Below are 12,869 nucleotides of genomic sequence, written 5' to 3'. Positions count from 1 at the left end.
TACATGTGTTGGTCACAATATGGAAATTCTGGGAGGAAATTTCGCGGAATTCCCCAATTCGTATGTGAACTTCTATTACTATTAAGGAAACTCCTAAGCTCAGCTGAGGAAAGTGAATATATATTTCTCCAACGCTGATTACAGTATCGGGCAAAGCACACCAACCTTGTGCCGAATAGCGGCATTCAGAATCTCAACACTTCCAACAAGATTTGTTCTGTAGTTGAAACTCCTCACGAAGTGCGACAGACCCTCCGCAGCATAAGCAGCTAAATGATAAACATAGTCAAACTTGTATCTAACACGGTAAAATAGGACCCCCTGGATTCGAACCGGGTACCTCTCGAATAGGCTTTCCATACTCTCTGCATCTCTAACATCACGTCTCAAGAAAGTAACCCCAGCAGGCACATTCGATGTGAAGCCACCTGTGTAGTGTGAGAGGGGGATATGCACATGGTCAACTACATGTGTTGGTGATGACAATATGGAAATTCTGAGAAAATTTTCGGGGAATTCTTCTTGTTTTCTGTATTACACTCTTACTCGAATTTGTATAATTACTAAGGATATTTCCGAGATCAGCTGAGGAGAGCAAGGAAATACTGCACTAAAACTTCACTTGTCATTCTCTGGAGTTTCACGGGCGGCCCTAGTGATATGAAAAAAATATATTTCACGACTACTGCATATCACCGCGTTTTTCACAGAGTATTACGACGCCACTTCACGTAAAACGGGTTGTGAAACTCCACTGAGAAAGCCCCGTATCTTTCAAATTTACTTACCACTGAGGTCGTCAATTGCCACAACTTCCATTCCAAGATCACGGCAATGCTTCGCAACGTGTGAGCCGATGAATCCAGCAGCACCCGTTACCAAAACCACCTACATGTAAGGCTCATGCTTCATAACTATCATCGCTACTGTCCCACTCCACCGCAGCAGCACACAATGTGATGGAGATAGTCTACATCTCTAAAGTGTATTCACACTGTTGCCTTTCAAGACATCCCTCTGATGCTATTTCAATAGCCTTACAGTACTTCCCCATACGATACGTGTCGTCTTACTTTCCCTCGAGCATTTCCTCTCTCAGCCTCAGAAAAGACGTAGGGTTGATAAAGTTCCCCTGTCACGATGATCACTAGCAGGAATAGGGAGTGTTGGAACATTAGTCTGAACCTAGCTGATAACAACTATACAGTAGCGATCAATTACAGACTAAAATACTCGACTAGTTATAATTCTTCAACGGGATTTTCTAAAGCGAAACTAACGCTATATGGATCAGCGCGTTTCTTCCTATAAATCTGGCCACTCAGTTTACTCCGGTAGTTTTTCCCGAAATTTCTTTACAAATTTGCCATTCGTGAATACGATAAGTAAGTACCGCACTTAGTGTTATTCAGATTCTGAGCGTCTTGTTACTTCGGCTCTTCACCAGAAATGGGATGTTCAACGACTATACAAATATTCGAATATGTGAGAGCCCAATAGCCCCACTCAGGAGCCTTCTGACGTTGAGTTCCTCGTGACGTGAAATCAATATGAACAATACATATGTCGGTGAAGACAACATTAAAATTCTGAGGAAATTTGGGGAAATTCTTATCAGTTCTACCCAGACTAGTATGAAAACTCCTATAATTGCTGAAAAAACTCAAAAAAAGCAAAGCGAACATATATTCCTCCAACACCGCGTGAAATCCATGATAGTGATCAAAGTCTGACGTATTACGAAAAGTACCTCCCATTAACATGACTCTGAAACTAAACCACCTCGAGTATAATACTAACAATCGCGAATAGTAAGAAAATGATTCTTACGAGAGCATTGAGCTTTGCAGAAACTAACACCGAGTTGTGCATGCAAATTACAACAGATCTACCGGACCGCCGCCGCCGCCGCCGCTGTCGGTGGTAGTAGTAATACTACAGGGCACAGACGAGGACGTATGACTCGTTGTTGGAGTCCCAGGAGAGCATCTGAAGCTCAAGACAAGCATACCCGACATAGGCACGCGGATGTCCGGAGAGAGAAAACAGAGTAAAAAATTTCGCGAAATTCAGAAAATCTGAAGATATTCACTTACTAGGTAGCCCCCTCTCTTACTTTATCATCTCGCTGTGGGTACGGAGATCCAAAAGATCGCCACTATCACAAGGCTGGGACTTCACAGGTGAGCAGCAGCAGCAGGAAGAGCTCTCACTTTCAGAGGTATCAATCGCGAAACTTGGCCGAGCCAACCCTTGTATGAAACCTAAAAGGATGGGAAAGTGCTTGTAGTTCGATAAAGAGGTCGTGAAAGCAGAGTACCTTACCATCATCATTATTAGGTGAAACTACAGGGCAGACGCTATCCCTAGATACAACATTCACTCCGTTACTATGGAGGCGATCTGGTGACGATCGGCGACGAATATCTGGATACACGGAATAACATATCACGACGAGTTTTACGACGCCACTTCACGTAAAACGGGTAGTTGTGGAACTCCGATGATATGAGTGAAATCTCCACGCCATTGTGAATGACAGAAAACATCATTCACACCCTCGCAAGACGATTGAGTAAGTCCTTGCCGCTCTCAATCAATTCTATTAATGCGTCCTAAACTCAACATACAAATACAACTCCATACGTAGTATAAACCAGATGAGGCCGTCGAAACCCGTAACTACTGATATAGCCCTTCTGAGTTCTGCCTCTCACAGGAGACTCTCCCGAGCTACTAGAGGAAACCGATGTCAACGGGCCGCTACCTAGGATGATGACTTCTCTAACCTCATACACACACTCTACGTTCCATTACATCGTCCTTTTTTGTGATAGCCGTTACGCCTTACTATTGGAGAGCCGTGTTTCCTGATGATCTCTTCAGCGTCTCTATAACGCTCCATAACTAAGTCCCGAACCTCCGCCGCTTTAGCTCTCATCATCCGCGTAACGCGAGGATCATCACTACTGGTGTAATGATTGAACAACTACACCGAACGATACAAGTAAACGCTTGATTTCGAAGTGATGCTCACCACTAAACGCTGTGTAACGTCGAAGTGGATGCCAACTGAGCATTCTTTCCACAGCTCTTTGCTGCCAGTGGAAGCGAGCGCCTCTAATACCAACAGGCTACAATAGCTCTCCCTCCACGACGCCGACCGACTTAGTCCCCACGATAAAGGCTGAGAATAACAATCAGAAGGCACAGGTTCAAACCGCAGTACCTCCATCATAGCCTCTCTACAGCGTCTACCCTCATAAGAAGCCCTGCATATCTCCTCGAGATCTTTCCTCATCTTTAGCGAGCCAATACCCTCCAGAAAGCCCATGTGCTCCTCGCAACGTATAAGCCGCCGAACTACCTACAGAAACATCATGATACAAGTCTGACACCGCGGCTCGAACAAAACTAGGTCTATTAGCAGTGTTAACCACCCTAGCTGTGAACAAGGACTCTGTCATGACGACTTTACCACATACACTGAGACACAGTGTGTAGGGGGGGACATGCACATGGTAAACCACATATGTTGGTGACAATATGGAAATTCTGAGGAAATTTTGCAAAATTCTTGTTGGTTTCTGTACATTTCTACCCTAGTTCGTATATGAACTCCTATAATGAGTGAGGAAACTCCTAGGGTCAGCTGAGGAAAGCGAACATATATTACAACACTGTCCGAGTCGGGCGAAATCTCAAGAGAGCGTATTACTACCTCAGCAGCTTCTTCAGTGTCACTAGTAACCTCAGTAGTGGATGAAATAATTCGGGTTACCGGCCGCAGAATGTCAGCCACTGTACCCGAAAAGGTTCGAGATGTACGTGCTGAACTTGAAGACATTTTATAACAAAAACCGTACATAGAGAGAGAACTCGCTAGCGTATGACAGGATAACTCGGCCTAGGTTCACAGCGGACCTAATCCGTATCTTACGCACAGGGAAGATTCCTATTAGAATTGCAACACATGACTTAGTGAATAGTAGAGGACTACAGCGGACCTAATCCGTATCTTACGCACAGGGAAGATTCCTATTAGAATTGCAGCATATGATTTAGTGAATAGTAGAGGTCTACAGCGGACCTAATCCGTATCTTACGCACAGGTAAGATTCCTATTAGAATTGCAGCACATGACTTAGTGAATAGTAGAGGTCTACAGCGGACCTAATCCGTATCTTACGCACAGGTAAGATTCCTATTAGAATTGCAGCACATGATTTAGTGAATAGTAGAGGTCGACCGTAAGCGCTTCTTTGGACACATCAACTTTCTTGTCCAAAGTTAAATGCTTATCAAGGTGTCCATTACTCAACCCATGGGCTATGTTTCGACAACTTGAAACGTAGTGGCGCTCGCCCGAAAATGTACAAATTGGACAGGAAATGTCGAAAGCAACACCATGGGTGATCTTTGGACAGGTTTTTTGGACAACAAATACGTGTCGACATGTCCAGAAGGACATCCAGCCTCTTTTGGACAACATCTTGTCCAAGTGGTGTCCAAAGGTGGATTTGTCTGCATTTCCCTCGAAAACTTGTCCAAAGCTTGTCGTTGGCACTTTTGGACAGTTCATGGTGAGTTGATAACGCTATCTTGCAATCTCGAAGCTTTCACACTTAGCGATATTAGCATAGATGACCGATGGCACACAATTACGTTTGGATCACATTGATTGCAAAGCTTCAACAGTTTATCTTCAAACGCATATGTCGCATATGTCTTTCGGTCCCGTACCTTGCAATTGTAAGCAAATTGTTTGATACAACACTACATATAAAGGCACGCACGTTTGGGCGAACATGTTTACTCATCACACACGGATGTAAATCAGATTTACTAGATCTCATTGAACATTTAGGAGTCATAACCTTCGAGGCAACTGAGGACGGATTTATCGTGCGAATGTTTAACGGCTGTAATTCATTCAATATTTCTAACTAGATTCAGTGGAATGATTGTTTGGAGAAGTCTGGCGGTTAGGGATAGTTTCTTCGTGGGACTCCTCCTGATTCGCAAGTCTCGAGACCTCTTCCGCCCTAGAACAATTACATCATGTACTGAACTCACTCGGATTATCCGACTCGGATATCGGTAGACTCGGGATTCTCGGGATTAACATGCGAGTTCATACACGTGATGTAAGTATACAACACAAGCTCTTTAAGTCAGTCATTGGCTATGATCCATAGCTGAGCATAGTTGATGAAGCGTGTACACACCGATTTTTTACACCGTCTGTCTCCCGCGATATTTTGAGCGTTGAGGTTTGCATAGATTTCTGTGTTGAGTTTAGTGTGATATACACTTCTGGTGCGAAATGGCAGTCGACTATTGGTCCGCACCTGATTCTAGTAGAATCATTCCACGTTGCACTTGTATTGTGTTCGATAATAACATTGTTAGATCGTGAATATTGAAACACAACATGATAAGGGCATTTAAAACGGTATATCTGGTTATTTTCCTACTGGGAACGGGAATGGGAGTTTGATAATCTCACGGATAATCTCACTAATCTCTCCATAAGTTAGCGAGTAATGTATAAACTCAACTCATAACGATCAGGAGAAGGATTGATTACGGCTGATGAAAATTGATAATACTGATGTAAACTGATTGCATTACAGACTTTGTTATTGGATAGGAGTTCTACCTCCAAATACCTCGAGTACAATAAATAACATAAGATACTTCGGAATGCTACGAATACTTACAGCTTCGCAACGAGTCGAAATAATAGACATGCTGTGTTAGAGCAGCTGATACGACAAATGACTATTAAAGTTTCGATCCTTCTATTTCGAAATACTTAGAATGATCGTCCGCTATCATCACGGTTCTCACTTAGCTCTCCATCTCCTATCTCATACCGAGAGTCAGCCACATTGATACACAGTATCATGCCCTTATTGTCATAGTAGCAGTAGCAGCGCCGTTTTGAACACCACTACATAAACAGTGATACCATTTTCGACACCCATCACATTGAATCATAGCCCCACGGACTGCATCTAGATCATCGCCAGGTAAAAGACAAATAGCACAATCAACTTCATCCACGCTCTCACATGGTAGGAAATGCCGGTACACTATCCTTACTGCAGTCTCAGCCATAATGCAAAAACAACACCGACTAAAAGATTCCCTCTCTCCCTCACTCGAAGCCGATTTCGGCTAGGCGGCCAGCCAATGCTTCGCACACATCAGCGGCTTTTGAGGTCTTCGATAGTCGGCGAGGGTGACCAGTCCATCTCCGCTGTTTTTTGGTTTTTTTGGTTTTTTTAACATCGCCATCTCATCTTATCAGCTGAGCTGATTCATCTCTCGTGTCGCAAAAATAAGAAAATTAATAGCCTCATCGAAAGCTAATACTATTAAGGAACTATCAGGAATTTGCATTGTCAGATAAATTTGAAACATTTATGGGCGAGCGCATTCGAGACAGATGTCCAAAGGTAATCTGTGCCACATTCCGACACATTGTAGTCCAGATTACTAAATATTGTCCAAACATGTCCAATTGATCAGAAAGCTGTCCAAAGGTCGCTACAGGCGTAATTGGACAACTTGTTGATGAAAAAAAAATATTCGACAACTTCATGTCCAAACTACTCCCTTAGGTAGTTTTTGGACAGACTGTCCAAAACTTAGTCATGAGATTCGTTTTGACATCCCTTGCTGTCCAAAGGGCTTTCGACAACTTTATGTCCAAAGTTGATGTGTCCAAAGGTCACGCAATCGAGGTCGACAGCGGAGCTAATCCGTATCTTACGCACAGGGAAGATTCCTATTCGAGTAAAGGGGGATTGGCAAATGGGGTCGCTATGCCAGAGCACTAGGATTTCATACAGGCAAAGAGAGATATTCACTCGACATCGAATAATTGCCATAATTCCGGACCCGTGGGCATAACGGCCCCATTCGATTTCTAAATAATGTAGTTAATATTTCTCAACAGAATTAACAATCTACCAAAGGCATATATTTGTCCTTCGGAACTCCCTGAATGGGGCAGCTATGCCACTTCAAGATATGCTCTACCACGATCAACTTTTGCGGGTGGAGCGGCTATGCCACTTCAAGATATGCTCTACCACGATCAACTTTCCCGGGTGGGGCAGCTATGCCACTTCAAGATATGCTCTACCACGATCAACATTTTTTCGAATGGGGCAGCTATGCCATCCCAAGAAATGCATCAATACAACCCATTTTCCAGCCACATATCATAGGACGACGAGTTCCACCGGAGCAACCGCATCATGCCCAATTTAGGCGAATTACAGAATTAGATTTGCTGTTAGAAGGCCGAATCCATTTTGGGGCAGATATGCCGTTGCTGCCACTCGACAGGCATCCACAGGTAAAAGATTCCAGGGCAATTCCACCTCGTCAAAAGGGGCTTAGAAATGCAGTCTGTTGTTGGGGTCGTCGTTGCAGTAGACGAGACAGTGCAGGCGTCTCCTCACAAGGCGGATGCAAGATGCTCTTGTCTCGAAGCACAGGTCTGCTCCACTACACTTGAGCTATGATGACGAAGTACGTTACTCCGATGCGTAGTTGACTGGCTTGGCCACACTGACTACAGTTTTCTGGAGCGCTTGTGACGCACTCGTTTCGATTCGAATTTTGTGGCGCGTTGCAACTTGCTAGTGCTCCCTCAGTGTGACTACATATAATGTCAGGTTGGAACGTTAGAACTGTATTTAAGAACGTCGGTGTTTCTTCATGTCCTACCAGGCCCTATACGTGTGTTACCACTCCTACCAATGCAACCCCATGTTCCATCACCCATCATAGGCCAGGGATTCATCCCCAAGACGCACTGCATGAGGATACAAGAACACATCTGGCGAAAGGCCTTGCCCATCCTTGAACTTGTCCTTGGTGAGCCAAGCCACCCGACCCTATCCCCTCAAGTCACTCACGTTGAGTGCCTGTGAGGCAGTTGACTACTCTTACATCCTCTGTAGATAAGGAGCGTTCCATGCAGCATTAAATGCTCACTGTTTCTTAACTGCATTCATTTTCCGGCATTCGCTCAATCGCCGAATCATATTCGACCGTTAGCGTGTCATATTTCATCACAACTTGTTACGGTATTGAGCCGATTCTCAGATTGAAGAAAATCTCCCTCGTGAACTGCACTACTTCCTTTTTCAGTTGATGATCCATCGCCACCGCCCGAGGCTTGGGAGATAATAGTAGGTTAATGAGACCATGCTGAGGAACTACACGGAAGACAGGTACATTCAACTTTACTGCAAGTGGCTAGACATGAGATTGACCGAAAATCCAAAGACCTCTGCTTTACAGAGGTCTCTATGCTTCACGAAATGTGCAACTACGCCCGTGAACAGATGGTAATGGTTGTGAACAGAAGTTACGTAGCATGTACCCCCGGGTCGGATTCAGATGAACTCAATAGCGCTGCCGAACTATACGCTTCCTGTCCGTCCATTCCGTCCCTGCCGATTTACTTCACGTTTTCTCGGTGACCACCGACGTTTGTCTCAGCAGCGACGCTCATACACAAACAAGCAGGTGAGTTCGATAATAGGTCAACCGTCAGTCTGACTGTGAGGCGGAGTAGCTCTTGATAATAATTTCTTTCATGTCGCTGTATAAATTATAACAGTACAAGTGACCTTGATAGACTCGTAAGTTTTGATCTCAAATAACACCGTCGTGGCCATCACGACATCCTACTGTTTTCAACCATGTGCCTGGCACGACGATACAGCCTGCAAGTGGATGATTGGAGAAGTTGTCTCGTGTAACCACGTAAATCCCATAGTTGCGCGAGAAAAGGTCTTCAGCATTCGTAGGCTCCTACATCATGCGATAGAATGATTCTAGAAAATGTCTAATTTGTAAGGACTTCATATGCGGATGTCTGTGATCATTATGGGGAATTTTGGTTCGAATGTGTTCAGATCCAACCGGAGCCGTTGATATTAACAGAACTCAAGTATCTACGGGGACTCCTTTCTGAAGTGGGTTCACCTAGACAGAGTCGTCACACTGTTATTGGATTTCATCTAGGCCATAGAGAGCGGCCAAGATCAACCCAAGTCAATCGAGGCGACTCAACCTTCAATTCTTGCAAGGAAGGTAACATTACATTCACTATGTTGACCGGTCATCCACCTTCGAGTGGTTTGGTCTTATTCATCTGTAGAGGCCTATGATAGCCACTCACTGTGATGATACGTTGCGCTTCTTCCAAAGACGGCCGATTGAGAATGGTCCACGATCAGGTTTTGGCTCAAGTTTATGCTGTCACTCCTTTATATTAGTGTTGATGGCAACTATCATGCTTCACTGCCTTTGATGCCTGTCGTTGAATGCCCCTATCGTTAGAGTTACTTCAGTAACAATTTGAATGCATGCAGCTATACTGCACCAGTCGCAGGGAAGAACATAATACAGTCAAGACAGTCGAGCAACTCACCGATGTTCCTGAATCACTATATCGATACTCTACAGATGATCCCACAACATCTACGACTCAATTCAGCAACCCGAACACCTGTACGACAATCTAATGTTCCGATTCTACCTTGGCAACCGTAGTACCCTATGCTACGCTGCCATCGAATCATCGTCCACGGTCAGGACTTACAACACAAGACGGAAACATCAGAAACACTTTTCCACACTCATGGGTGAATCAGCGTAGCGCCTCAGTAGCCTTCTGAATCTTGCTCTGTTCTTCTTCAGTGAACGGCGTGTCATCCGGTCGGGTCATCATTAATTCTCTTAGCATGGTCCGCAGCTGATCAGAAAATGGAATCGATGACTTAGTCGACCCCAGTCCAACGCTAACTACAAACTACGGTGTTATCGTAGCATCTCATGCTGCAAGACGTAACGCAAAAATGTAAATGAAACAGCTGTGTATGTGTATGCAAAAACAATTTAACGCAAAATCCGATAAACACGCGATTTCTGAATGACCGATGAAACGATGTCATCACCGTAACAGGACTGAGGCGAGGTCGAAGGGGATCCCAGGAACAGACAATAACATGACCATTCGTAAACGCATGAAGATGAGCTGCATGCTCTAGGAGATGATTTCTCTTGCAGTCAGAGTGAGTACCAGTGTGACTGAAGGATCCTGCTTCCTCCTACTATTATTAGCTCCTCTTCTGACACGCCATGCCATGGCCTCAGACGTATCGATCAACAGTGATCGGTCAGTTTCCTGCGAGAGATGACCGCCGCGTCATGTAATTCCAATTCTTACAGTGAGGTCCCTTTCCATTAGATGAGCTGCAATCTTGGACATGAGCATTTCTACTGCTTCTATTGCCACTAACGGCCCGCCTTCTGCGTATTTATATAGACCTGCCAACCACAAAGAGGATGAGCCCTTGAAAAATGGTTCGCAATAAAAACTGAAGCTAACGGTCACCAATGAAATTACGGCTAGTAGACGCTGAATGTCATTCCACAATCAAGGGCCCCAGCCCTGCAAGAAAAAATAAAAAAAAGATCGAAAAATCCAAAAAATTTACAGGGATTATGAATAAACAACAGACATATGAGTATTCCAACCACTGAAGTTCTTCCCATGTATTACTTCTGGCAAGTTTGCATAAACCATCCACTCGAAAATCATCGCGATTGACTAGCAGAAGCTCAACTTGATCCAAGATACGTCGCTCGTATCTTCGGAAACAAAAAATGTCATCCTCACCCGACTCGCATCTTCAACCTTTCGTTCTTGAATTTGTCATTGATGAACCCTTCCAGAGCAATACTGCAGTCATGTATAGCAAACATCGGCAACCGACGGTCCAAACGGCCGAGGAAGGTGGCCACAAAATGCGAGTCGTACCTAGTACTCAGGGTCAGCTACTGAGATCTACTTCTACGTCGGCACAGTCTCCACGCATAGCACTCCCCAAGAACATATAATCCAACTCGTCGAGTTACAATTACGCTCGAATCGTAAACGGACAATTCCAAGCTACTACCAATCTCTTTGACTAACAGCTCTCCATATGTAGCATATCTCCGGCTCAGTCGACTGACACGCTAGATGCTGTGCCCGCCACACCAGCTTGTTCCAGATACCGGGTGCTCCTATGTCATCCTTCAGACACTTCGCCATAATGATGGCCACAGTGGGGGCTATAGCAAACTTTATGATCCAGGACGGAGCATGGGCTACTTACCATCCATCTTCTCAGCGTATAACTCTCCCCCACGCAGCTCAATTTTAGCAACATCAGGGAAGCCCATGAATGTGGGCGGAGCGACACGGCGTTCTCGCCACCATTCCTTATTCGGATGTAAGTTGCCCATTCTGAAGACAGAGATAAGATAGGAGGGACGACAGTTCACTCAAGAGCCGATTCGGCTCAGCCAAACAGTGATGGTAGACTCTGTTACTAGCGAGCAACTCTTCCAGCGGATGAAGGATTCTACCACATACTCCCTCTGTGGATGGAATGCAATACACGTCATTTATACTACAAATGAGGGTTCCGAGCTTCCGTTACTACATCCCCCATACTAGTCAGGCTACTTATGCATCAGTGCAGATACCAAACGATTATGGTAGTGTAAAAACGTCCAATGAAGATCACTGTTGGTAGGTGTGTCACAATAGGTAGTGAGCTTTTCCAGGGGCAGCTATGCCACCCCAAGATATACCTTAATACAGCCTATTCCTCTATGGGGCAGTTATGCCACCCCAAGATATACCTTAGTACAACCTATTGCTCTATGGGGCAGTTATGCCACCCCAAGATATACCTTAGTACAACCTATTGCTCTATGGGGCAGTTATGCCACCCCAAGATATACCTTAGTACAACCTATTCCTCTATGGGGCAGCTATGCCACATGTCTAAATAGCTCATAAAGATATCATAGATACATTCACTCACGAGAGCTACCATCCAATCAGATTATTACGTGAATCTATCAGTTAACGGTCGAGGTGTCCGCAACTTGAGGTGCTGCTTAGACCAGCTCTTACGCCCTGGAGGGGTGTACGGGTGAGCTCGGATACCGTATAAGGCCGCTGAGGACTGACGCAACATTGGTAATGGATAAGGAACTGGAAAGCATTTCCCACTAGTGACAAGGAAAGCTGTACCAACTTACAGTAAACTAAGTCGATCGACATTTATATGATTCCACGTGTGAATCAAGTTTTAGACTAGATTTATTGAGAATTAGCCAAGTCTGATACTCCAAATCAACCACGGGTAAGACTCTTACGTGTAGAATGCGGCTCCAAAATCGCTCCAGAGTTCCAAAACCGGCTCATTGAGCCTTTCCTTAGTATTTACTCACAATCGGCAACAATTCTATCTTAGTCGATAACTCGGCTCCTAGAAGTACGAACTTAGAACCGGCAATAGGCATGTAAACCACATAACACGGCCAAGGTGTTTCTACCCAAACGCTCTGTAAGGATCAGACTATAGCCTCACGTGACATAGTCATGAAATTGTGCGCAGCAACGGGAATTTATCGAGCTCAAAACTGTGCATTAATTGGCGTATAATGCAGGAACTCACAGGGAGTTTACGATTCTCAGGCAACTACTAGTGATGACACTAATTATATTTCGCATTTGGTAAAACTTTTACCAAATGCGAAATATAGCTCTTACAGTTCGAATTTAAATCAGCTTGATGCTTTTACCGTAAAAGCATCAAGCTGATTTGAATTCGGTTCGATTCGACTAGCGAAACCGGGTCAGGAAATGGGATACGATCAGAATAGGTGTTATCTCGATAGATGTATTACAGGCCCTATAGTACAGGGTGTCTCAAAAACCAGGACTTTTGCTTTCCTATTGGAACTAATAGCTTCAAGTTTGGCCATATACTAAA

At 44.5% G+C, this 12,869-nt stretch overlaps 2 protein-coding genes across 2 annotated transcripts; both read right to left on the bottom strand.

The window, feature by feature from the left end:
- Nucleotides 1-138: 138 nt before the first annotated feature.
- Nucleotides 139-1,989, bottom strand: Pmar_PMAR015930 (nad dependent epimerase/dehydratase, putative; the record flags this gene model as incomplete). Its single annotated transcript, XM_002776649.1, has 5 exons — nt 139-298; nt 341-428; nt 789-888; nt 1,074-1,179; nt 1,940-1,989. The coding sequence occupies 5 exons, from the start codon at nt 1,987-1,989 to the stop codon at nt 139-141; spliced, it is 504 nt and encodes a 167-aa protein (XP_002776695.1).
- Nucleotides 1,990-10,460: 8,471 nt separating this feature from the next.
- On the bottom strand, nt 10,461-12,396 carry Pmar_PMAR015929 (hypothetical protein; the record flags this gene model as incomplete). Its single annotated transcript, XM_002776648.1, has 7 exons — nt 10,461-10,486; nt 10,598-10,686; nt 10,715-10,855; nt 10,995-11,151; nt 11,196-11,326; nt 11,941-12,049; nt 12,321-12,396. 7 exons carry the CDS (start codon nt 12,394-12,396, stop codon nt 10,461-10,463), a joined length of 729 nt encoding a protein of 242 aa, XP_002776694.1.
- Nucleotides 12,397-12,869: the final 473 nt, after the last annotated feature.

The sequence above is a fragment of the Perkinsus marinus genome, assembly GCF_000006405.1.
Source record: "Perkinsus marinus ATCC 50983 genomic scaffold scf_1104296953072, whole genome shotgun sequence".
In the NCBI taxonomy this organism is placed as follows: Eukaryota; Perkinsozoa; order Perkinsida; family Perkinsidae; genus Perkinsus; species Perkinsus marinus.
This window is presented reverse-complemented; position numbering and strand designations above follow the sequence as displayed.